The sequence below is a fragment of the Carettochelys insculpta genome, unplaced genomic scaffold, assembly GCF_033958435.1.
Source record: "Carettochelys insculpta isolate YL-2023 unplaced genomic scaffold, ASM3395843v1 scaffold_0040, whole genome shotgun sequence".
NCBI classification, from domain to species: Eukaryota; Metazoa; Chordata; order Testudines; family Carettochelyidae; genus Carettochelys; species Carettochelys insculpta.
This window is the reverse complement of record NW_027439077.1, coordinates 190,833-215,544: the sequence shown is the minus strand read 5'-3', so window position 1 is coordinate 215,544 and position 24,712 is coordinate 190,833. Positions and strand designations below refer to the sequence as shown.

The following is a 24,712-nucleotide window of genomic DNA, read 5'->3' as shown; positions in this document are numbered from 1 at the left end:
GGAGAAAAACGTGTACATCGCATACATCCTGTGGCTTATGTGGTACACAATCCCTCCCAAAAAGTGATATGCACAACGGTTATGGGCATGCACAAGCAGTGGTGCACAATCACACACACACACAGGGTCAGTGACCCACAAATCGCACCTCACACGTCCCCGCGACAGGTAGAGGACTCAGTCAGGGGCCTCCGGCGTGGGTCACAGAGCTGCTTCTGGCATGCCCCGCCCCCTCCATGCTACGGTATCCGATTGGCTGATGCCCCCTCCCTCCCTCACACATGCGCACACACACACTGCTGCCCTGAAAGCCAATGGCAGCAGGGGATGCACAAGGGGTGCGTAAGACCAGCTGCAGGTGCCTACTCAGCCCCAGCGTGACCAGAGACCCTACAATAAACACACCTGCTGACCCAGCCCCAGCGCTGCCAGAGACCCTACAATAATACATCCAGCCATCCCGCCAGAGACCCTACAATAACACATCTGCCCATCCAGCCAGAGACCCTACAATAACACACCCGCCCATCCCGCCACAGACCCTAATAATACACCCACCCATCCCGCCAGAGACCCTACAATAACACACCTGTCCACCCTTCCGGAGACCCTACAATAACACACCTGTCCATCCCGCCAGAGACCCTACAATAACACACCCGCTCACCTGGCCCCAGCATCTCCAGAGACCCTACAATAACACACCCGCCCACCCCACCAGAGACCCTACAATAACACACCCGGCCCCAGCGCCCGCAGAGACCCGCACACGAAGCCCCTTGGGACACTTTCCCCAGTAGCGATTTGCTCTGCTGTGGGGCCAGCTGTGAGCTCCATGGGGGGCCCGGCAGAGGGCTTGGCAGGGTGCATCGGCCCCCTCCGGCCTTCTGGGGCTGGACAGGCCCTTGGGGCCATGTATCCACTCCCAACACACACCCTACCAATGCCCCTCCTTCAGTCCCCAGCCCTGGCCCCCTAAGTCCCTCCCAGCAGGGCAGGCCTGGGGGCGGCCGCCTCCCCAGCAGAGAGACAGGGGCGCTGTTAATGGGTCTGAGCATTTAATCCTGCGTGGGCCAGGCTGCACCCGGCTGCACACCCCTAGGGCCCCCACACTGCCCTCCCAGCGCCAGGGAGAGAACCCAGGAGTCCTGGCTCCCAGCCCCCCATGCTCTAACCACCAGCCCCCACTGCCCTCCCAGCGCCAGGGAGAGAACCCAGGAGTCCTGGCTCCCGGCCCCCTGCTCTAACCACCAGCCCCCACTGCCCTCCCAGCGCCGGGGAGAGAACCCAGGAGTCCTGGCTCCCACCCCCTGCTCTAACCACCAGCCCCCACTGCCCTCCCAGCGCCAGGGAGAGAACCCAGGAGTCCTGGCTCCCAGCCCCTGCTCTACCCACCAGTCCCCACTGCCCTCCCAGCACCAGGGAGAGAACCCAAGAGTCCTGGTTCCCAGCCCCCCATGCTCTAACCACCAGCCCTCACTGCCCTCCCAGCACCAGGGAGAGAACCCAGGAGTCCTGGCTCCCACCCCCTGCTCTGACCACCAGCCCCGACTGCCCTCCCAGGGCCAGGGAGAGAACCCAGGAGTCCTGGCTCTCAGCCAGCCCCCACTTTGGCCCACGCACCTCTGACTCCTTGCTGCAATTCCTTACCTGGCTTGGGGTCCCCAGCGGCCCACAGCTGACCGTCCCAAATATCCCAGATCCCAGATGTGGGGTACGGAGAAATCCCCCAATAGTTGAGCAAAGAAATATCAGCCAGTGTGGGGACAATGACGCTGCTGGTCCTTGGGGAGTCTCCAGGTTTAAGGGGTGCCACTGCCACAGGGCTCCGGGTCCCCCCAACACTGGCCTCTGGGTGTGGGGTCCCCCCGTACTGGCCGGGCCCCCCGAGAATGGCAGGTCTGCGCAATGCCTGTGAACAGGGCCGCCAGGTCCCGGTGCCGGCAGCAAGATTGGGGGGGGGAGTTTAACCCCTGTAATCCTCACCCTGTGTCTTTGCCAAGCTAATCAGCTTATGGGTCCTGGGGGTCAGGGAGCCGGCACGGGCTGGGGCAGAATAGGGGCTGGCCGTGTCCCAGCCCAGGCAGGCAGACAGTGCTGGGGACGCGGGGAGAGCGGGCGTCCAGGGAACGAGTGGGGGGGGTGCAGGGTACAGGAGGGAGGTGACCTGTGTAGTAGTGTAGACAGTCACCTGCCGTCTGGCTGAATGGAAGCGTGGGGCAGGTTGTGCGTTGGGTGTGGGAGCAGTGGTTGAGTTTTGGGCATGTGAGGCACAGCCAATTGTGTGTGTGTGGTGGGGGGCGTAGAGGTTGTGTGCGCATGCCCTGAGGGGTGTTGGGTGTGCTTGTGGGTACAGGTTGTGTGTTTGGTGCATGTGAAAGTTATGCATTGTGTATAGTGGTTGTGTGTGTGTGGAGGTTGCAGGTTGAAGGTGTGTACCTGAACAAGTGAAGAGACTGTGTATAGAAGTTGTGGTCTACTCCGTGTATAAGTTGCGTGTTGAGGATGTGTGTGTTGAGATTGCATATTGTGTGTGTTGGGGGTGCATTGTGTGCGTGTGAAGATTGCATCTTGTGTGTTGGGTGTGTAGAAGCTGAGAGTTGAGGGTGTATCCACGGGCAAGTAGAGAGGTTGTGTGTTTAGAAGTTGTGTGTTGAGGGTGTGAGCATGCACATGTGTAGAGGTTGTGTGTTGGGAGTATGCACAGAAGCTGTTTATTGAGGGTGTGTGCGTACACGTGGAGGTTGTGTGTGTTGAGTGTATAGGATCCGTGTTCAGAGTGTATGTGTAGTGGTTGTGTGTTGAAGGTGTGTGAGTAGAGATTGCATATTGTGTGTGTTGGGGTGTATGTTTTGTGTGTGTGTGTGTGTGTGGATTGTATATGTTGGGGTGTATGTTGTGTGTGTGTGAAGATTGTGTGTGTGTTGGGGTGTATGTTGTGCATGTGTGAAGATTGTGTGTGTGTGTTGGGGTGTATGGTGTGTGTGTGAAGATTACGTGTGTGTTGCGGTGTATGTTGTGTGTGTATGTGTGTGTGTGAAGATTGTGTGTGTGTTGGGATGTATGTTGTGTGTGTGAAGACTGTGTGTGTGTTGGGGTGTATAGTGTGTGTGTGTGTGAAGATTGTGTGTGTGTTGGGGTGTATGGTGTCTGTGTGTGTGAAGATTACGTGTGTTGGGGGTGATGTTGTGTGTGTGTGAAGATTGTGTGTGTTGGGGGTGTATGTTGTGTGTGTGTGAAGATTGTGTGTGTGTTGGGGTGTATGTTGTGTGTGTGTGTGTTGGGGTGTATGGTGTGTGTGTGAAGATTACGTGTGTGTTGCGGTGTATGTTGTGTGTGTATGTGTGTGTGAAGATTGTGTGTGTGTTGGGATGTATGTTGTGTGTGTGAAGACTGTGTGTGTGTTGGGGTGTATAGTGTGTGTGTGTGTGTGTGTGTGAAGATTGTGTGTGTGTTGGGGTGTATGGTGTCTGTGTGTGTGAAGATTACGTGTGTGTTGGGGGTGTATGTTGTGTGTGTGTGAAGATTGTGTGTGTGTTGCAGTGTATGTTGTGTGTGTGTGTGTGTTGGGGTGTATGTTGTGTGTGTGAAGACTGTGTGTGTGTTGGGGTGTATGGTGTGTGTGTGTGAAGATGTGTGTGTCTTGGGGTGTATGTTGTGTGTGTGTGTGTGTGTGTGTGTGAAGATTACGTGTGTGTTGGGGGTGTATGGTGTGTGTGTGTGTGTGTGTGTGTGTGTGTGAAGATTATGCGTGTGTTGGGGTGTATATTGTGTATGTGTGTGTGTGTGAAGATTGTGTGTGTGTGAAGATTGCATCTTGTGTGTTGGGTGTGTAGAAGCTGAGAGCTGAGGGTGTGTGCATGGGCACGCAGAGAGGTTGTGTGTTTAGAAGTTGTGTGTGTATCGGCTGTGTGTTGAGAGCTCGGGCACGCACCCGGGTAGAGGTTGTGCGTTGTGAGTATGCACAGAAGTTGCGTCGCGAGGGTGCACGCACACACGTGGCGGTTGTGTGGAGTGTACAGGGTGCGTGTTCCGAGCGGATGTGTAGCGGTGGTGTGTCGAGAGGGGGTGTGCATGTGCGTTGGGGTTGTCCGTTTGTTGCCCTCCCCTGGGACAGTCGGGCAGGAGGCGACTCCACGCCCACAGCAGAAGACCCTGAGTGCCGGCTCTGGGAGGAACCTCTGGCAGGGCCGCGAGGTGGGGCAGCTTCCCATGGGGCAAGAGAAGAAGCGATATGGGGCACGGGGTGGCTCCGAATCTTCCCCTGTGGGCCCCCAAACACCTCCACGACTTCCGGGTGCCCCCAGTCGAACCCTCCCCGGGTGATGGGGGGGCGGAAATTCCCAAGCCGGGACTTGCTGTGCGTTCCCTAACCTCCGCGCCACCAAAAATCTGGTGGCTGGGGAAGCACCCCAAAAAAAGGACCCTGGGGTGCCGCTCCCCGCCCCGCTGGCGATGGGGTAGTTGGGGGGTGGGGGGGGCAGCAAGGCCCCTCCCCCAACTCAAGGCGGCTCAGGCTTGTATAAGCCGCGTTCGCGCTAAAGCAGCTTAGAGCTAATCGTGGCAGCTTGATCACCCCACGCCAGCGGGGGGGTGGCAGATGGCAGCGCCCGGCCGGGTGGGGGGCGGGGGGGCGGTTGTGGGGGGGGCAGGGGACGTCCCCCGAAATCTGAGCTCTGCCACTCATTTGACGTGACCCACTCCTCAGCTGGGAGGGATCCAGGGGGAAGACGGGCCTACGGATTGGATCCGGGACGGCGGGGAAGAAGCCCTGACGCCGGGGTAGATGGGCCCCGCCCCTGCCGAGCCACCAATCACAGCGCAGGAGCCGGGCCTGCTGCAAAACCAACTCTTCTTTATTTTGGGGAAAAAATAACCAACTGAGCCCCCAGGGGACGGCGGGGGGGGGGCGAACCTGATCACTCAGACCAACGCAACCAGTTAGCACCAAACAACGGGGGAACTGGGGGGCAGGGTGTGCCCAGGGCCAGCAGGGGAACCCCACTTCACCTCCACACGCCACCCGCCTTGCTGGGGCGGGCAGTGAAGTGGGGGGGCTGGGCCCCCTTTCTGCTGCCCCGGGTGTGGCCGTGGGTCCTGTCCAGGCCGGGCCGGGTGCTGGACGGGCGCCGGGAGGGAGCCACCTGTGAAAGAGACCGGGGGAGGATGAGTGGTTGGCAGTAGAGCCTCAGGGTGCCCTATCCCCTAGCACCTGACAAGGCCAATGCCCGGCCCCATAGCCCCCAATGCCCCCAGGCAGACTCACTTCCCTTCGACTGGCCTCGGGCAGCCGGGAGTCAAGGGTCCTGCGTGCGGCCGGGTTCACGTGGCTTCTGTCGTCCTTAACGTCGGGCCTGGGGAGCAACAAAGCAAACCCAGGAGTCCGGGCTCCCAGCCCCCTGCTCTGACCACCAGCCCCCACTGCCCTCCCAGCGCCGGGGAGAGAACCCAGGAGTCCTGGCTCCCGGCCCCCTGCTCTAACCACCAGCCCCCACTGCCCTCCCAGCGCCGGGGAGAGAACCCAGGAGTCCTGGCTCCCGGCCCCCTGCTCTAACCACCAGCCCCCACTGCCCTCCCAGCGCCGGGGAGAGAACCCAGGAGTCCTGGCTCCCACCCACTGCTCTAACCACCAGCCCCCACTGCCCTCCCAGAGCCGAGGAGAGAACCCAGGAGTCCTGGCTCCCGCCCCCCTGCTCTAACCACCAGCCCCCACTGCCCTCCCAGCGCCGGGGAGAGAACCCAGGAGTCCTGGCTCCCGGCCCCCTGCTCTAACCACCAGCCCCCACTGCCCTCCCAGCGCCGGGGAGAGAACCCAGGAGTCCCGGCTCCCACCCCCTGCTCTAACCACCAGCCCCCACTGCCCTCCCAGCGCCAGAGAGAGAACCCAGGAGTCCTGGCTCCCACCCCTGCTCTAACCACCAGCCCCCACTGCCCTCCCAGAGCTGGGGAGAGAACCCAGGAGTCCTGGCTCCCACCCCCTGCTCTGACCACCAGCCCCCACTGCCCTCCCAGCGCCGAGGAGAGAACCCAGGAGTCCTGGCTCCCACCCACTGCTCTAACCACCAGCCCCCACTGCCCTCCCAGCACCGAGGAGAGAACCCAGGAGTCCTGGCTCCCGGCCCCCTGCTCTAACCACCAGCCCCCACTGCCCTCCCAGCGCCGGGGAGAGAACCCAGGAGTCCCGGCTCCCACCCCCTGCTCTAACCACCAGCCCCCACTGCCCTCCCAGCACCAGAGAGAGAACCCAGGAGTCCTGGCTCCCACCCCCTGCTCTAACCACCAGCCCCCACTGCCCTCCCAGCGCCGGGGAGAGAACCCAGGAGTCCCGGCTCCCACCCCTGCTCTAACCACCAGCTCCCACTGCCCTCCCAGCACCAGAGAGAGAACCCAGGAGTCCTGGCTCCCACCCCCTGCTCTAACCACCAGCCCCCACTGCCCTCCCAGCGCCGGGGAGAGAACCCAGGAGTCCCGGCTCCCACCCCCTGCTCTAACCACCAGCCCCCACTGCCCTCCCAGCACCAGAGAGAGAACCCAGGAGTCCTGGCTCCCACCCCCTGCTCTAACCACCAGCCCCCACTGCCCTCCCAGCGCCGGGGAGAGAACCCAGGAGTCCCGGCTCCCACCCCTGCTCTAACCACCAGCTCCCACTGCCCTCCCAGCACCAGAGAGAGAACCCAGGAGTCCTGGCTCCCGGCCCCCTGCTCTAACCACCAGCCCCCACTGCCCTCCCAGCGCCGGGGAGAGAACCCAGGAGTCCCGGCTCCCACCCCCTGCTCTAACCACCAGCCCCCACTGCCCTCCCAGCACCAGAGAGAGAACCCAGGAGTCCTGGCTCCCACCCCCTGCTCTAACCACCAGCCCCCACTGCCCTCCCAGCACCAGAGAGAGAACCCAGGAGTCCTGGCTCCCACCCCCTGCTCTAACCACCAGCCCCCACTGCCCTCCCAGTGCCAGGGAGAGAACCCAGGCGTCCTGGCTCCCACCCCCTCTGCATACCCTAAGACGGGGGGATGCTACAGCTCCCAGCATGCACCGGGAAGAGCGGTGCCGGGGGCAGACGCTGCGCCAGCCTTACCCGCTGCTCTCGCCGGGGCGCAGGTGGGAACGGGGCTCCTCAGGGGGGGCCCCCTCGCGGCCCTTGGCCTGGTAGAGCTGCAGCAGGCGGGAGACCTCAGCCAGCTGCTGGGGGGACAGGGAGGCCCCCTCACCCCCTGCGCGGAGAAACGGGGTGAGCCAGGGCGGCGCTAGGGGGCGCCGGGGGGGGCAGGGAGTTGGGCGGGGGCCCAGCAGGAGGCGCCGTGGGGCAGCGGGAGGCGGGTCTCACCAACGGGGCGCCGGGAGGGGCTGGCTGGATCCAGGCTCCGGAGGCCGCAGCTGTTTTTGCTGAGGGCCACTTTGGTCTTGTGCACGGCCGCGCTGGGGGGCCCGCGCTGGGGGGCAGAGGCTCGGAGCATCTCCCATGGCGCCGTGGTGCCCTCCCTGGCCGAGCCTGCGGGCAGAGGGCAGAGGGCTGGGAGGTGACTGGATCCCCACATGAAACCACCCCCGTTCGACCTTTGCACCGGCTCTCGTGCAAAGCGACCCCCGTTCGACCTTTGCACCGGCTCTCGTGCAAAGCGACCCCCGTTCGACCTTCGCACCGGCTCTCGTGCAAAGCGACCCCCGTTCGACATTCACACGGGCTCTCGTGCAAAGCGACCCCCGTTCGACCTTCGCACCGGCTCTCGTGCAAAGCGACCCCCGTTCGACCTTTGCACCGACTCTCGTGCAAAGCGACCCCCGTTCGACATTCGCACCGGCTCTCCTGCAAAGCGACCCCCGTTCGACCTTTGCACCGGCTCTCGTGCAAAGCGACCCCCGTTCGACCTTTGCACCGGCTCTCGTGCAAAGCGACCCCCGTTCGACATTCGCACCAGCTCTCGTGCAAAGCGACCCCCGTTCGACCTTTGCACCGGCTCTCCTGCAAAGCGACCCCCGTTCGACCTTTGCACCGGCTTTTCCGCAGAGCGACCCCCGTTCGACCTTTGCACCGGCTCTCGTGCAAAGCGACCCCCATTCGACCTTTGCACCGGCTTTTCCGCAGAGCGACCCCCGTTCGACCTTTGCACCGGCTCTCGTGCAAAGCGACCCCCGTTCGACCTTTGCACCGGCTTTTCCGCAAAGCAACTCCTGCTTGACCTTTGCACCAGCTCTCGTGCAAAGCGACCCCCATTGGACCTTTCCACCGGCTCTCGTGCAAGGCGACCACCGTTCAACCTTTGCACCAGGTCTCGTGCAAAGCGACCCCCGTTTGACCTTTGCACCAGCTCTCGTGCAAGGCGACCCCCATTCGAGCTTTGCACCGGCTCTCAGGCAGAATTGGGCTAGGGCAGGCCCCACGGCAGTGAGGGGGCTGTTCACTGACACCCCCCTATAAAAACAGAATGTCCACCTCCCTCCCTTACCTGAGTGGGTGTCGGGCAGTGCCGTGGGGTGGGCCGAGCTGTCAGCCACTGGCCTCTCCGGCCTCTGTGGGTCGCCTGACGCCTGATCCAGGAGCTAAAAGATGGGGGAACAGGGTATCAACCGGGTACCCCCACCCAGCCCCCTAACCACCCCCCACCTCCCATCTCCCAGCCCCCTAACAAACCCCCACCCCCCATCACCCGGCTCCTACCAGTGCCATGTAGTACTGCAGCTCTGGGGGCAGCTGCCCCGGGGGCGCCCGCCCTCCGCGCTCGGAGCTGCTGGTCGGGGGGGTCTCACCGTCGCTGGACCCCCCCTCGTCCTCGGGGAAAGGGCGCTCCACCAGCTGGCCGGGGTGTGAGCTCAGCCCTCGGGTGGGGGGAAAGGGGTCAGAGCAGCCCAGGCTGGGGCCCCTCTGGCCCCACACCCTCAGGTGCCAGCCCCAACGTCCCAGGGAGCAGGGCGGGGGGCCAGCAGGGGGCACCCTCCCCTGGCAAGTAGGGCTGGCCCCAGGAGGCGCCATGGGGCAGGGAGCAGGGCTGAACTAGGGGGCACCGTGGGGCAGGGAGAGGGACACCGCTGTAGCTGCCCTGGGGCAGTGCAAGGGGGCGCCGTGGGGCAAGGAGCAGGGTGGGGGCCCAGCAAGGGGCGTGCCCTCCCCTGGCAGGCAGGGCTGCCCCAGGAGGCGCCATGGGCAAGGGAGCGGGGCGGGGGCCCAGCCAAGGGGTGTGCTCTCCCCTGGCAGGCAGGGCTGGCCCCAGGGAGCGCCATGGGGCAGGGAGCAGGGCTGAGTTAGGGGGCGCCATGGGGCAAGGAGCAGGGTGGGGGCCCAGCAAGGGGCGTACCCTCCCCTGGCAGGCAGGGCTGGGCCCAGGAGGTGCCATGGGGCAGGGAGCAGGGTTGAGTTAGGGGGCGCCGTGGGGCAGAGAGCAGGACACTGCCATGGGGCAGTGCAAGGGGGCGCCGTGGGGCAAGGAGCAGGGTGGGGGCCCAGCAAGGGGCGTGCCCTCCCCTGGCAGGCAGGGCTGCCCCAGGAGGCGCCATGGGGAAGGGAGCGGGGCGGGGGCCCAGCCAAGGGGTGTGCTCTCCCCTGGCAGGCAGGGCTGGCCCCAGGGAGCGCCATGGGGCAGGGAGCAGGGCTGAGTTAGGGGGCGCCATGGGGCAAGGAGCAGGGTGGGGGCCCAGCAAGGGGCGTACCCTCCCCTGGCAGGCAGGGCTGGGCCCAGGAGGTGCCATGGGGCAGGGAGCAGGGTTGAGTTAGGGGGCGCCGTGGGGCAGAGAGCAGGACACTGCCGTGGGGCAGTGCAAGGGGGCGCCGTGGGGCAGCGGAGAGTTACCTGTCCCTGCAGTTTCTTCCAGCTGGGGCTCCAGCGGACAGAAGGCTGACGGGCTGAGCACGCCGTGGGTCAGGAGCTGAGAGAGCTCGGCCGAGACGCGCCCGCTGGGCCCCACGGACAGGAGCCGATCTGGGCCCCACGGTGCCGCCTGGGAGCTACGCTGGGTGACGGGCTGCAGGGGGACGGCTGGGGCCACCGCCCAGGCGCCCCCTTCGCCATCCCCGGCCCCACGGGGGTCACCCTGCCAGCTCTCCTGTGGGGCGGGTGGGGCCGGGCTAGGGGGCTGCCCCAGACGCTCTGGTTCCGAGTGCGGAACAGCAGTGGTAGGAGGCTGGAGGGGAAAGAGATCAGGTCACATGTCGGTCAGGCAGTGAAGCAGGACTCCTGGGTTCTCTCCCCGGCGCTGGGAGGGCAGTGGGGGCTGGTGGTTAGAGCAGCGGCTGGGAGCCAGGACTCCTGGGTTCTCTCCCTGGCGCTGGGAGGGCAGTGGGGGCTGGTGGGTAGAGCAGGGGGTGGGAGCCAGGACTCCTGGGTTCTCTCCCCGGCGCTGGGAGGGCAGTGGGGGCTGGTGGTTAGAGCAGGGGGTGGGAGCCAGGACTCCTGGGTTCTCTCCCCGGCGCTGGGAGGGTAGTGGGGGCTGGTGGGTAGAGCAGGGGGTGGGAGCCAGGACTCCTGGGTTCTCTCCCCGGCGCTGGGAGGGCAGTGGGGGCTGGTGGTTAGAGCAGGGGGTGGGAGCCAGGACTCCTGGGTTCTCTCCCCGGTGCTGGGAGGGCAGTGGGGGCTGGTGGGTAGAGCAGGGGGCGGGAGCCAGGACTCCTGGGTTCTCTCCCCGGCGCTGGGAGGGCAGTGGGGGCTGGTGGTTAGAGCAGGGGGCGGGAGCCAGGACTCCTGGGTTCTCTCCCTGGCGCTGGGAGGGCAGTGGGGGCTGGTGGTCAGAGCAGGGGCGGGAGCCAGGACTCCTGGGTTCTCTCCCCGGCGCTGGGAGGGCAGTGGGGGCTGGTGGTTAGAGCAGGGGGTGGGAGCCAGGACTCCTGGGTTCTCTCCCCGGCGCTGGGAGGGCAGTGGGGGCTGGTGGTTAGAGCAGGGGGTGGGAGCCAGGACTCCTGGGTTCTCTCCCCAGCGCTGGGAGGGCAGTGGGGGCTGGTGGTCAGAGCAGGGGCCGGGAGCCAGGACTACTGGGTTCTCTCCCCGGTGCTGGGAGGGCAGTGGGGGCTGGTGGTCAGAGCAGGGGCCGGGAGCCAGGACTCCTGGGTTCTCTCCCCGGCGCTGGGAGGGCAGTGGGGGCTGGTGGTTAGAGCAGGGGGCGGGAGCCAGGACTCCTGGGTTCTCTCCCCGGCGCTGGGAGGGCAGTGGGGGCTGGTGGTTAGAGCAGGGGGCGGGAGCCAGGACTCCTGGGTTCTCTCCCCGGCACTGGGAGGGCAGTGGGAGCTGGTGGTTAGAGCAGGGGGTGGGAGCCAGGACTCCTGGGTTCTCTTCCCGGCGCTGGGAGGGCAGTGGGGGCTGCTGGTTAGAGCAGGGGGGTGGGAGCCAGGACTCCTGGCTTCTCTCCCCGGCGCTGGGAGGGCAGTGGGGGCTGGTGGTTAGAGCAGGGGGTGGGAGCCAGGACTCCTGGGTTCTCTCCCGGGCTCTGGGAGGGCAGTGGGGGCTGGTGGGTAGAGCAGGGGGTGGGAGCCAGGACTCCTGGGTTCTCTCCCGGGCTCTGGGAGGGCAGTGGGGGCTGGTGGGTAGAGCAGGGGGTGGGAGCCAGGACTCCTGGGTTCTCTGCCCGGCGCTGGGAGGGCAGTGGGGGCTGGTGGGTAGAGCAGGGGGTGGGAGCCAGGACTCCTGGGTTCTCTGCCCGGCGCTGGGAGGGCAGTGGGGGCTGGTGGGTAGAGCAGGGGGTGGGAGCCAGGACTCCTGGGTTCTCTCCCCTGGCCCTCACCTGGGGGGGGCCCTTGGCTGGAGTCTGGGGGGAGGCGTCTCCGCTCAGCAATCGCAGGGCCTCGTTCCAATGCGACTGCATCATGGCCTGGAGCCGCGACACCAGGTCGGCCCGTTGAGCCTCCAGCCGACACTTGCCAGCCTGCAGCTCCCACGCTGCCTCCTCCTGCTGGGCCAGGCTGCAGGGAGCCGGAGTGTCAGGGAGCCGGACGCACCCCAGAGGTGGGCGCATCTCGGCACCAGGCAAGGGGTTCCCGTGTCCCCACCCGCCCCACCCCAGAGGTGGGCACATCTCGGCACCGGGCAAGGGGTCTCCGTGTCCCCGGCCGCCCCGCCCCAGAGGTGGGCACATCTTGGGGCCGGGTGAGGGGTCCCCGTGTCCCCGCCCGCCCCGCCCCAGAGGTGGGCACATCTCGGCACCGGGCAAGGGGTCTCCGTGTCCCCGGCCGCCCCGCCCCAGAGGTGGGCACATCTTGGGGCCGGGTGAGGGGTCCCTGTGTCCCCGGCCGCCCCGCCCCAGAGGTGGGCACATCTTGGTGCCAGGCAAGGGGTCCCCGTGTTGCCAGCCGCTCTGCCCCAGAGGTGGGCGCATCTCGGCGCCAGGCGAGGGGTCCCCGTGTCCCCGCCCGCCCCGCCCCAGAGGTGGGCGCATCTCGGGGCCGGGAGAGGGGTCCCCGTGTCACTGTCCGCCCCGCCCCAGAGGTGGGCGCATCTTGGCACCAGGAGAGGGGTCCCCGTGTCACTGTCCGCCCCGCCCCAGAGGTGGGCACATCTTGGTGCCAGGCGAGGGGTCCCCGTGTCGCCGGCCGCTCTGCCCCAGAGGTGGGCGCATCTTGGCACCAGGAGAGGGGTCCCCGTGTCACTGTCCGCCCCGCCCCAGAGGTGGGCACATCTTGGTGCCAGGCGAGGGGTCCCCGTGTCGCCGGCCGCTCTGCCCCAGAGGTGGGCACATCTTGGTGCCAGGCGAGGGGTCCCCGTGTCGCCGGCCGCTCTGCCCCAGAGGTGGGCACATCTTGGTGCCAGGCGAGGGGTCCCCGTGTCGCCGGCCGCTCTGCCCCAGAGGTGGGCACATCTTGGTGCCAGGAGAGGGGTCCCCGTGTCACTGTCCGCCCCGCCCCAGAGGTGGGCACATCTTGGTGCCAGGCAAGGGGTCCCCGTGTCACCGGCCGCTCTGCCCCAGAGGTGGGCGCATCTCGGGCGTACCGCAGCTCGTAGTCCTCCAGCAGGCGTCGGTGCCGCTCCTCCCGGTCCGCCAGCTCGGCCCCGAACTGCGCCAGCTGATTGGCCAGCTCCCGCTCGTGGTGCCGGCTCAGCTCCAGCAGCTGCTTCCTGGGGAGGGGCGGGAGGCCGGGCTGAGCACGGCCGGGGGGGCGCAGGCGCTGGCGGGGGGCAGGGGCCGGGCGTACCTGTGCTGTTCCCGCATGGCGCCCATTTGCTGCAGGGTCTCGTCCTGCGCCCGAGCCACCCGCTCCGTCACCTGCTGCTCCAGCGTCACCCGCAGCTCCGCCTCCAGCTGGGCCTTCTGGGCCTCGCAGCGCGCCTGCCGGGACCCCGTTCCCTGCCCCTGAGCCGGGGGAGCCGGCGCCCTAGAGGGGCCAGGCCCTGCCCCATTCCCACCCCCTGAGCCAGCCAGTCCTGCCCTGGGCCGGGGGGAGCCGGCGCCCCAGAGGGGCCAGGCCCTGACCCATTCCCTGCCCCGGAGCCGGCCAGTCCTGCCCTGGGCCGGGGGGAGCCGGCGCCCCAGAGGGGCCAGGCCCTGCCCCATTCCCACCCCCTGAGCCAGCCAGTCCTGCCCTGGGCCGGGGGGAGCCGGCACCCCTAGAGGGGCCAGGCCCTGCCCCATTCCCACCCCCTGAGCCAGCCAGTCCTGCCCTGGGCCGGGGGACCTGGCGCCCCTAGAGGGGCCAGGCCCTGCCCCATTCCCTGCCCCTGAGCCAGCCAGTCCTGCCCTGGGCTGGGGGAACTGGCGCCCCTAGAGGGGCCAGGCCCTGCCCCATTCCCTGCCCCTGAGCCAGCCAGTCCTGCCCTGGGCCGGGGGGAGCCGGTGCCCCTAGAGGGCCAGGCCCCGGTACCTTCACCAAGGTGATTTCCATTTGCAGCCCATCTCGTTCCCTGCGCGCCGCCTCCAGCTCGCTCTCCAGGCGCTGGGCGTCAGCCTGCACGGAGGCCAGGAGCTGCTGGGCTTCTGCTGCGCGATGGGTCTCCTGCTGCACGGCCGCCTGGGGGAAGGAGGGCCGGAGAAGCCCCCGCGCTAACCACTGTCCCACGCTGCCTGCGCCCAGCGGGGAGAGAACCCAGGAGTCCTGGCTCCCACCCCCCTGCTCTGACCACCACCCCCCACTGCCCTCCCAGCGCTGGGGAGAGAACCCAGGAGTCCTGGCTCCCACCCCCCTGCTCTGACCACCAGCCCCCACTGCCCTCCCAGCGCCGGGAAGAGAACCCAGGAGTCCTGGCTCCCGCCCCCTGCTCTAACCACCAGCCCCCACTGCCCTCCCAGCGCCGGGGAGAGAACCCAGGAGTCCTGGCTCCCACCCCCTGCTCCAACCACCAGCCCCCACTGCCCTCCCAGCGCCGGGGAGAGAACCCAGGAGTCCTGGCTCTCACGCCCTGCTCTAACCACCAGCCCCCACTGCCCTCCCAGCACCGGGGAGAGAACCCAGGAGTCCTGGCTCCCACCCCCTGCTCTAACCACCAGCCCCCACTGCCCTCCCAGCGCCGGGGAGAGAACCCAGCAGTCCTGGCTCCCACCCCCTGCTCCAACCACCAGCCCCCACTGCCCTCCCAGCGCCGGGGAGAGAACCCAGGAGTCCTGGCTCCCAACCCCCTGCTCTAACCACCAGCCCCCACTGCCCTCCCAGCGCCGGGGAGAGAACCCAGGAGTCCTGGCTCCCACCCCCTGCTCTAACCACCAGCCCCCACTGCCCTCCCAGCACCGGGGAGAGAACCCAGGAGTCCTGGCTCCCACCCCCTGCTCCAACCACCAGCCCCCACTGCCCTCCCAGCGCCGGGGAGAGAACCCAGGAGTCCTGGCTCCCACCCCCTGCTCTAACCACCAGCCCCCACTGCCCTCCCAGCGCCGGGGAGAGAACCCAGGAGTCCTGGCTCCCACCCCCCTGCTCTGACCACCAGCCCCCACTGCCCTCCCAGCGCCGGGGAGAGAACCCAGGAGTCCTGGCTCCCACCCCCCTGCTCTGACCACCACCCCCCACTGCCCTCCCAGCGCCGGGGAGAGAACCCAGGCGTGCTGGTTCTAACTGGGGACACGTCGCAGAGATTGTGCAGGGCGCGACAAGCCCCGGGCAGATCCAGGCCAGCTGCGGGAAGGGGGCGGGGCCGCGGGAAGGGGGGCGGGGCCGCGGGAAGGGGGCGGGGCCGCGGGAAGGGGGGCGGGGCCTCTCACCTTCTCCCGCTCCAGCTGCCCGGCGCTCTCCTCCCGCAAGGCCTGGCAGCGCCGCTCCAGCTGCCGCTCCCGCTGGGCCCAGCCCGCCTTCTGCTCCTCCAGCGTGGCCCGCAGGGCCTCCAGCTGGCGCTGCCCCTGCTCCCGGGCCGCCTCCAGGCTTCGCCGCAGCTCCGCCTTCTCCTCCTGCTGCAGGGGGAACGGGGGATCAGGGGGCCCCACGGCCCATAATGGACCAGGTGTGGGTCCGGGGGCAGCAGGGCATGCTGGGAGTTGTAGTCCTGGGAGCACCAGCACCTGGCTGTAGGGGCAGCAGGGCATGCTGGGAGTTGTAGTCTTCGGGGCTCAAGCCACCAACTCCAAGGCTCAGCAAAGGATGCTGGGAGCTTGAGTGCCTTGAACTCACGGGATCAAGGACTGCAAGGCATGCTGGGAGTTGCAGTCCCTTGAGCGTTGAGCCAAAGGACTGCAAAGCATGCTGGGAGTTGCAGTCCCTTGAGCATACAGCCTAAGGACTGCAAGGCATGCTGGGAGTTGTAGTCCCTTGAGCACAGAAGCTAAGCACAGCAAGGCATGCTGGGAGCTGCACCCGGACTCACACCCCTGCCCCCCAACCTGGCCGTGGGGCTCCGGGGGGGTCGGGAGAGACGCTCACCAGATCCGCCACCTCCTGGCGCAGCCGGCCGGCTGCCTGCCGCTCCTCCCGCTGCCCCTCAACCGCCTCCTCCAGCCGCCGCTCCAGCTCCGCCGCCCTCTGAGGGGAGACACGCCGGGGTTAAGGGGTGCTGGGCCCCCCGGCCGCTCACACCCCCCCCCGGCCAGGCCGCTCCCCCTCCGGCACCCGCGCCGGGCCGCTCACCCCCCCTGCCCGCTCCCCGCCCGGCCGCTCCCGGCCACTCAACCCCTGCCCGCTCCCCACCCGGCCGCTGCCCCTCCGGCGCCCGCCCCCGGCCGCTCACCCCCTGCCCGCTCCCCTCCCGGCCGCTCCCCCTCCGGCGCCAGCCCCCGGCCGCTCAACCCCTACCCGCTCCCCTCCCGGCCGCTCCCCCTCCGGCGCCCGCCCCCGGCCGCTCAACCCCTGCCCGCTCCCCCCCCGGCCGCTGCCCCTCCGGCGCCCGCCCCCGGCCGCTCAACCCCTACCCGCTCCCCCCCCGGCCGCTCCCCCTCCGGCGCCCGCCCCCGGCCGCTCAACCCCTGCCCGCTCCCCGCCCCGGCTGCTCCCCCTCCGGCGCCCGCCCCCGGCCGCTCAACCCCTGCCCGCTCCCCGCCCAGCCGCTCCCGGCCACTCAACCCCTGCCCACTCCACTCCCGGCCGCTCCCCCTCCAGCGCCCGCCCCCGGCCGCTCACCCCCTGCCCGCTCCCCTCCCGGCCGCTCTCCCTCCGGCGCCCGCCCCCAGCCGCTCAACCCCTGCCCGCTCCCCCCCCGGCCGCTCCCCCTCCAGCGCCCGCCCCCGGCCGCTCAACCCCTGCCCGCTCCCCTCCCGGCCGCTCTCCCTCCGGCGCCCGCCCCCGGCCGCTCAACCCCTGCCCGCTCCCCCCCCGGCCGCTCCCCCTCCAGCGCCCGCCCCCGGCCGCTCAACCCCTGCCCGCTCCCCTCCCGGCCGCTCTCCCTCCGGCGCCCGCCCCCAGCCGCTCAACCCCTGCCCGCTCCCCTCCCGGCCGCTCCCCCTCCAGCGCCCGCCCCCGGCCGCTCACCCCCTGCCCGCTCCCCTCCCGGCCGCTCCCCCTCCAGCGCCCGCCCCCGGCCGCTCAACCCCTGCCCGCTCCCCCTCCGGCGCCCGCCCCCGGCCGCTCAACCCCTGCCCACTCCACTCCCGGCCGCTCCCCCTCCAGCGCCCGCCCCCGGCCGCTCAACCCCTGCCCGCTCCCCTCCCGGCCGCGCCCCCTCCGGCGCCCGCCCCCCCTCCGGCGCCCGCCCCCAGCCGCTCACCCCCTGCCTGCTCCCCTCCCGGCCGCTCCCCCTCTGGCGCCCGCCCCCGGCCGCTCAACCCCTGCCCGCTCCCCTCCCGGCCGCTCCCCCTCCAGCGCCCGCTGGCTGCTCCCCCTCCAGTCGCTCCACCCCAGCCGCTCCGGCGCCCCCCGGCCGCTCACCTCCCGCTGCTCGCTCAGCGCCCGCTCAGCCGCCTCCGCCTGGGCCCGCAGCCCCCCCAGCTGCTCCGTCCGCTCCGCCTCCTGCCGCCGCCAGCCCTCCACCACCTTGGCCAGCGTCTGGGGGGAGAAAGGGGGCAGGCACAGCCGGGCAGAGCCCCTCACTCCCGCCCCACAGCCCCTGCATCCCCAGCCCTGCCAGTCCCCTCGCTCCCACCCCACAGCCCCTGCATCCCCCGGCCCTGCCGGTCCCCTCGCTCCCACCCCCACAGCCCCTGCATCCCCCGGCCTTGCCGGTCCCCTCGCTCCCACCCCCACAGCCCCTGCATCCCCCAGCCCTGCCGGTCCCCTCGCTCCCGCCCCACAGCCCCTGCACCCCCCAGCCCTGCCGGTCCCCTCACTCCTAACCCCACAGCCCCTGCATCCCCCAGCCCTGCCGGTCCCCTCACTCCCACCCCCACAGCCCCTGCACCCCCCAGCCCTGCCGGTCCCCTCGCTCCCGCCCCACAGCCCCTGCACCCCCCAGCCCTGCCGGTCCCCTCACTCCCACCCCCACAGCCCCTGCACCCCCCAGCCCTGCCGGTCCCCTCGCTCCCGCCCCACAGCCCCTGCACCCCCCAGCCCTGCCGGTCCCCTCACTCCCACCCCCACAGCCCCTGCACCCCCCGGCCCTGCCGGTCCCCTCGCTCCCGCCCCCACAGCCCCTGCATCCCCCAGCCCTGCCGGTCCCCTCGCTCCCACCCCCACAGCCCCTGCATCCCCAGCCCTGCCAGTCCCCTCACTCCCACCCCCACAGCCCCTGCATCCCCAGCCCTGCCGGTCCCCTCACTCCCGCCCCACAGCCCCTGCATCCCCAGCCCTGCCGGTCCCCTCACTCCCGCCCCACAGCCCCTGCATCCCCCGGCCCTGCCGGTCCCCTCGCTCCCACCCCCACAGCCCCTGCATCCCCCAGCCCTGCCGGTCCCCTCGCTCCCGCCCCACAGCCCCTGCACCCCCCAGCCCTGCCGGTCCCCTCGCTCCCGCCCCACAGCCCCTGCACCCCCCAGCCCTGCCGGTCCCCTCGCTCCCGCCCCACAGCCCCTGCATCCCCCAGCCCTGCCGGTCCCCTCGCTCCCGCCCCACAGTCCCTGTACCCCCAGCCCTGCCGGTCCCCTCAGTCCCACCCCACAGTCCCTGCACCCCCCAGCCCTGCCGGTCCCCTCAGTCCCACCCCACAGCCCCTGCATCCCCCGGCCCTGCCGGTCCCCTCACTCCTACCCCCACAGCTCCTGCACCCCCCAGCCCTGCCGGTCCCCTCACTCCCGCCCCCACAGCCCCTGCATCCCCCAGCCCTGCCGGTCCCCTCACTCCCGCCCCCACAGCCCCTGCATCCCCCGGCCCTGCCGGTCCCCTCACTCCTACCCCCACAGCTCCTGCATCCCCCAGCCCTGCCGGTCCCCTCACTCCCGCCCCCACAGCTCCTGCATCCCCAGCCCTGCCGGTCCCCTCACTCCCGCCCCACAGTCCCTGTACCCCCAGCCCTGCCGGTCCCCTCAGTCCCACCCCACAGCCCCTGCATCCCCCGGCCCTGCCGGTCCCCTCACTCCTACCCCCACAGCTCCTGCACCCCCCAGCCCTGCCGGTCCCCTCACTCCCGCCCCCACAGCTCCTGCATCCCCAGCCCTGCCGGTCCCCTCACTCCCGCCCCACAGTCCCTGTACCCCCAGCCCTGCCGGTCCCCTCAGTCCCACCCCACAGCCCCTGCATCCCCCGGCCCTGCCGGTCCCCTCACTCCTACCCCCACAGCCCCTGCATCCCCCGGCCCTGCCGGTCCCCTCGCTCCCGCCCCACAGTCCCTGTACCCCCAGCCCTGCCGGTCCCCTCAGTCCCACCCCACAGCCCCTGCATCCCCCGGCCCTGCCGGTCCCCTCACTCCTACCCCCACAGCTCCTGCACCCCCCAGCCCTGCCGGTCCCCTCACTCCCGCCCCCACAGCCCCTGCATCCCCCAGCCCTGCCGGTCCCCTCGCTCCCGCCCCACAGCCCCTGCATCCCCCGGCCCTGCCGGTCCCCTCGCTCCCACCCCCACAGCCCCTGCATCCCCCAGCCCTGCCGGTCCCCTCGCTCCCGCCCCACAGCCCCTGCACCCCCCAGCCCTGCCGGTCCCCTCGCTCCCGCCCCACAGCCCCTGCACCCCCCAGCCCTGCCGGTCCCCTCGCTCCCGCCCCACAGCCCCTGCATCCCCCAGCCCTGCCGGTCCCCTCACTCCCGCCCCCACAGCCCCTGCATCCCCCAGCCCTGCCGGTCCCCTCACTCCCGCCCCCACAGCCCCTGCATCCCCCGGCCCTGCCGGTCCCCTCACTCCTACCCCCACAGCTCCTGCACCCCCCAGCCCTGCCGGTCCCCTCACTCCCGCCCCCACAGCCCCTGCATCCCCAGCCCTGCCGGTCCCCTCACTCCCGCCCCACAGTCCCTGTACCCCCAGCCCTGCCGGTCCCCTCAGTCCCACCCCACAGCCCCTGCATCCCCCGGCCCTGCCGGTCCCCTCACTCCTACCCCCACAGCCCCTGCATCCCCCGGCCCTGCCGGTCCCCTCGCTCCCGCCCCACAGTCCCTGTACCCCCAGCCCTGCCGGTCCCCTCAGTCCCACCCCACAGCCCCTGCATCCCCCGGCCCTGCCGGTCCCCTCACTCCTACCCCCACAGCTCCTGCACCCCCCAGCCCTGCCGGTCCCCTCACTCCCGCCCCCACAGCCCCTGCATCCCCCAGCCCTGCCGGTCCCCTCACTCCCACCCCCACAGCTCCTGCACCCCCCAGCCCTGCCGGTCCCCTCACTCCCGCCTCACATCTCCTCTCCCCCAGCCCTGCCGGTCCCCTCACTCCCGCCTCACAGCTCCTGTCCCCCAGCCCTGCCGGTCCCCTCACTCCCGCCTCACATCTCCTCTCCCCCAGCCCTGCCGGTGCGCCTCTCCCGCCTCGCACCTTGTCTAGCTGCTCGATCATACTGTCCTTTTTCATGTCGGCGGAGATGGCCGCAGCCAGCTGCTGCTGAAGTTCCAGGGCCCGGTTCTGCAGGGCGTGAAGGTGCCGCTCACAGTGCTGGAAGGAAAACGGGGGTTCAGTACGCGGGGGGGGGGGGGGCAGACACCCAGCTCCGCCTGGCTGACGCCACAGCCTCAGGCAGAGCTCATTGCAAACCGCCTCGATCCAAGCCCCGGGAGAAGCTGGAGAATCACCGAAGGGCCAGCAGTACGGGGCACAGGACACACGCTAAAGCTGGACTCAGTACTTTGTGCAAAAGGCACTTGTAGGAAGCTGTTGCCTAGATGAGAGCAGAGTAAGACTGGGGGCTACAGCAGGGGGCTGGGAGCCAGGACTCCTGGGTTCTCTCCCCGGCGCTGGGAAGGCAGTGGGGGCTGGTGGTGAGAGTAGGGGCTGGGAGCCAGGACTCCTAGGTTCTCTCCCTGCCGCTGGGAGGGCTGTGGGGGCTGGTGGTTAGAGCAGGGGGCCGGGAGCCAGGACTCCTGGGTTCTCTCCCCAGGGCAGTGGGGGCTGGTGGTTAGAGCAGGGGCTGGGAGCCAGGACTCCTGGGTTCTCTCCCTGGCGCTGGGAGGGCAGTGGGGACTGGTGGTTAGAGCAGGGGGCCGGGAGCCAGGACTCCTGGGTTCCCTCCCCGGCACTAGACTGTGTACGCACTTTTACCCACTCACATAGGGGGATACCTGCCCCTCACCTTCCTGCGGCCCCGCTCCTTGGCCAGCGCCTCTTTCAGCTGCAGGGGGTCAGAAACGGGCGCAGGCTCAAGTGGGGCACCCAGGCGCAGGCTGCTGTAGCGGGGAAATAGCTCCTCCAGGCCGCACACCGAGGCAGGCGGGGACAACTCCTGCAGAGGCCTGGCACTGCAACAGGGCACAGGGCCACCGGTGACACAGGGACCCCTCGCCCGGCGCCGAGATGCGCCCACCTCTGGGGTAAGGCGGCCGGGGACACGGGGACCCCTCGCCCAGCACCGAGATGCGCCCACCTCTGGGGCGGGGCGGCTGGTGACACAGGGACCCCTCGCCCGGTGCCGAGATGCGCCCACCTCTGGGGCGGGGCAGCCGGGGACACAGGGACCCCTCGCCCGGCACCGAGATGCGCCCACCTCTGGGGCGGGGCGGCCGGGGACACAGGGACCCCTCGCCCGGCACCGAGATGCGTCCAGCTCTGGGGCGGGGCGGCCGGTGACATGGGGACCCCTCGCCCGGCACTGAGATGCGCCCACTTCTGGGGCGGGGCGGCTGGTGACACAGGGACCCCTCGCCCGGCACCGAGATGCGTCCAGCTCTGGGGCGGGGCGGCCGGTGACACGGGGACCCCTCGCCCGGCACTGAGATGCGCCCAGTTCTGGGGCGGGGCGGTTGGTGCCCCCCCAGCACTCACATGAGCAGGGCAGTGGTGCTGTCGCTCTCAAAGGAATCGTCGTCCTTCTGCTCCTTTGCCCCCAGCGTGAAGGGGTCGCCTGGCACAGAGAGGGGGACTGCTACTAAGTGACACCCTGAACCACCCCACGAGCTGTGCCCCCGACACACATCCCCGATGGTCTCTCCCGGTCTCTAGGAGGGCAGTGGGGGCTGGTGGTTAGAGCAGGGGGGCGGGAGCCAGGACTCCTGGGTTCTCTCCCCGGCACTGGGAGGGCAGTGGGGGCTGGTGGGTAGAGCAGGGGCCGGGAGCCAGGACTCCTGGGTTCTCTCCCCGGCGCTGGGAGGGCAGTGGGGGCTGGTGGTTAGAGCAGGGGGTGGGAGCCAGGACTCCTGGGTTCTCTCCCCGGCGCTGGGAGGGCAGTGGGGGCTGGTGGGTAGAGCAGGGGGTGGGAGCCAGGACTCCTGGGTTCTCTAGGACCATTCTAGGGGGAAGCCCCTCACGTGCTCGCTCTGCAGGCACTGCCAGAGCGCCCCCTGCTGGCCATGTTCCGCCTTGACATGCTGGGAAGAGGAGGGGGAGAGACGGACGGATCCGTGGGGAGACGCCCACAACCGGGGGAGCAGCACGGGAGCAATAGAGAAACTTCACTGACGAGAGGCAGCCTAGTGAGTCCTGGGGTGAGATGCGCCCACCTCTGGGGCGGGGCGGCCGGTGACACAGGGACTCCTCGCCCAGCGCCGAGATGCACCCACCTCTGGGGCAGGGCAGCCGGTGACACGGGGACCCCTCGCCTGGTGCCGAGATGCACCCAGCTCTGGGGTGGGGTGGCCAGTGACACAGGGACCTGGCGCTGAGATGTGCCCACCTCTGGGGCAGGGTGGCCGGTGACACAGGGACCCCTCACCCAGTGCCGAGATGTGCCCACCTCTGGGGCGGGGGGGCTGGTGACACAGGGACCCCTCGCCCAGTGCCGAGATGCGCCCACCTCTGGGGCGGGGTGGCCGGTGACACAGGGACCCCTCGCCCGGCGCCAAGATGCGCCCACCTCTGGGGCGGGGCTCCCTTTACCCCAGAGGGGAAGGGGGCTGGCTCACCGGGGGGCAGCTGGCGCGAGTCCTGCAGCATGGTACGTAAGCGGGCCCGGACGCTCTCCATGTCGGCTACGTGCCTGGATTCTCCGCTTGCCGGCCGGCGGGCGCTGGCCTCCACCCCGGCCGACAGCGTGCGGCTCAGCTCCTCGGCCAGCGTGTCCAGCTCCGCCGGCGGCAGCTGGGCCCTGGCGTCCCGTTCGGCCTCCCGGCTGCGGCGCAGGGAGTCGTAGAGGCGGGCCGTGGCGTCGGAGCCGAAGGGCCGGGCCGGCGTGGCCGGGGCGGTGAGCGGGAGGGGCTCCATGTCACTCAGCAGGTCCTCGCTGCGCAGGGAGGCATCCAGCCCCAGGCAGGGGCCCTGCTCCGCCATCGGGGTCCGTGCCTGAGGGAGGGCAGAGCCCCAGGGGCCGTGGAGGCAGCCGAGCACCGGGCGAGTCCCCCGTGGGCCGGCGGTATAGGGGCCCTGACACACACAGCCACAGGCTCACATCATGTCAGGAATCCCCCCCAGACGTAGGCAGTACAGGGACCCTGACGCACAGCCACACACTCACATCATGTCAGGAATCCCCCCAGCTGTGGGCAGTACAGGGGCCCTGACACACAGCACAACAGCCTCTCCCGACACTCCTGTACTCTTCTCTTCCTTGGCCACGTGACTCCTGCCCAGCCAGCAGGCGGGACCCAGGCTGGGGACAAGCCCCGAGGGGGGACCCGCCATGGGGCGGCCCAGCAGGCAGTGGGGCTCACCTGTGGGGGGGTGGGGCCAGGCCCCTCACGCCACGACAACAGCAGCTGGGGGGCGCTCAGGGCTGGGGCTTGGCATGGACCCTGTGGGGGGGAGACCAGAGCAGTTAGGGGGGGCCTAGTGGGGGCAGCTTCACTGGGCCCCCCAAGGGACTCCCCCTCCCCACTCACGGGTTCCCTGGGCCCCTTCTCCATAGGGCTCACCCTGCCCCACACCCGTCGTTCGCGTCTTCCCCAGGGGTCTTCTGCACACCCCCAGGGATCACCCCAGCCCTGCCCCCCAGGGCTCTCACCTCATCCCCCCAGGGGAACTCCAGCCCTGCCCCCCTGGGGTCACATAACCCCCCCAGGCTCTCCCCCCCAGGAGTCACCCCACACCCCCGGGCTCTTCCCCCGGCAGGGGTCACCCCCAGCCCAGCCCCCCAGGGTCACCCCACACCGCCAGGCTCTACCCTGCAGGGGTCACCCTCAGCCCAGCCCCCCAGGGTCATCCCACGCCCCCAGGCTCTCCCCTGCAGGGGTCACCCTCAGCCCAGCACCCCAGGGTCACCCCACCCCCCAGGCTTGTCCCCCACCAGGGGTCAACCCCAGCCCAGCCCCCCAGGGTCACCCCACCCCCCGAGCTCTTCCCCTGAGGCATCACCCCTGGCCCAGCCCCCAGGCTCACCCCACCACCCCAGGCTCACCCCCCCAAGGGGTCACCCCCAGCCCAGCCCCCCAGGGTCACCCACCCCCCCAGGCTCTCCCCACAAGGGCTGTCCTCCTCCCCCACCGTCTGCCCCACCTCACCCCCAACTGCTCCTCAAGCCCCGCCCCCTTCCACTCAACTTCCAGCCCCGCCCCCTGCTCCTCCCGCCCAAAGTTCCAGCCCCGCCCCCTGCTCCTCCCGCCCAAAGTTCCAGTCCCGCCCCCTGCTCCTCCCGCCCAAAGTTCCAGTCCCGCCCCCTGCTCCTCCCCAGCCCCGCCCCCTGCTCCTCCCGCCCAACTTCCAGTCCCGCCCCCTGCTCCTCCCGCCCAACGTTCCACTCCCGCCCCCTGCTCCTCCCCAGCCCCGCCCCCGGCTCCTCCCGCCCAACTTCCACTCCCGCCCCCTGCTCCTCCCCAGCCCCGCCCCCGGCTCCTCCCGCCCAACTTCCAGTCCCGCCCCCTGCTCCTCCCCAGCCCCGCCCCCGGCTCCTCCCGCCCAACCTTCCAGCCCCGCCCCGTCTCTTTCAACGTTCGAGCCCCGCTCCGTGGCTCCTCCCCAGCCCCGCCCCCTTCCCTCCCAACGTTCCAGCCCCGCCCCCTCACTTCCAACGTTCTAGCCC

The 24,712-nt window shown here is 69.7% G+C and overlaps 1 protein-coding gene across 4 annotated transcripts in view; it reads right to left on the bottom strand.

Annotated features, from left to right (window-relative positions):
* Positions 1-4,835: 4,835 nt before the first annotated feature.
* The window catches only part of CNTROB (centrobin, centriole duplication and spindle assembly protein), a 38,852-nt gene continuing 18,975 nt past the window's right edge, over positions 4,836-24,712 (bottom strand). For all 4 annotated transcript variants that reach the window (XM_074983169.1, XM_074983170.1, XM_074983166.1 and 1 more), the window contains exons 2-20: positions 23,409-23,489; positions 22,665-23,040; positions 21,589-21,667; positions 20,900-21,065; positions 20,149-20,265; positions 17,192-17,308; positions 15,755-15,853; positions 15,103-15,288; positions 13,775-13,921; positions 13,109-13,242; positions 12,906-13,031; positions 11,704-11,881; positions 9,783-10,113; positions 8,657-8,814; positions 8,445-8,538; positions 7,325-7,489; positions 7,076-7,211; positions 5,267-5,354; positions 4,836-5,144 (exon numbers count right to left, since the gene is read on the bottom strand). In XM_074983169.1, coding sequence (XP_074839270.1) covers positions 5,007-5,144; positions 5,267-5,354; positions 7,076-7,211; positions 7,325-7,489; positions 8,445-8,538; positions 8,657-8,814; positions 9,783-10,113; positions 11,704-11,881; positions 12,906-13,031; positions 13,109-13,242; positions 13,775-13,921; positions 15,103-15,288; positions 15,755-15,853; positions 17,192-17,308; positions 20,149-20,265; positions 20,900-21,065; positions 21,589-21,667; positions 22,665-23,028 — 2,823 coding nt within the window. In that variant the 5' untranslated portion in view covers positions 23,029-23,040; positions 23,409-23,489 and the 3' untranslated portion in view covers positions 4,836-5,006. The remainder of the gene's footprint in view (positions 5,145-5,266; positions 5,355-7,075; positions 7,212-7,324; positions 7,490-8,444; positions 8,539-8,656; positions 8,815-9,782; positions 10,114-11,703; positions 11,882-12,905; positions 13,032-13,108; positions 13,243-13,774; positions 13,922-15,102; positions 15,289-15,754; positions 15,854-17,191; positions 17,309-20,148; positions 20,266-20,899; positions 21,066-21,588; positions 21,668-22,664; positions 23,041-23,408; positions 23,490-24,712) is intronic.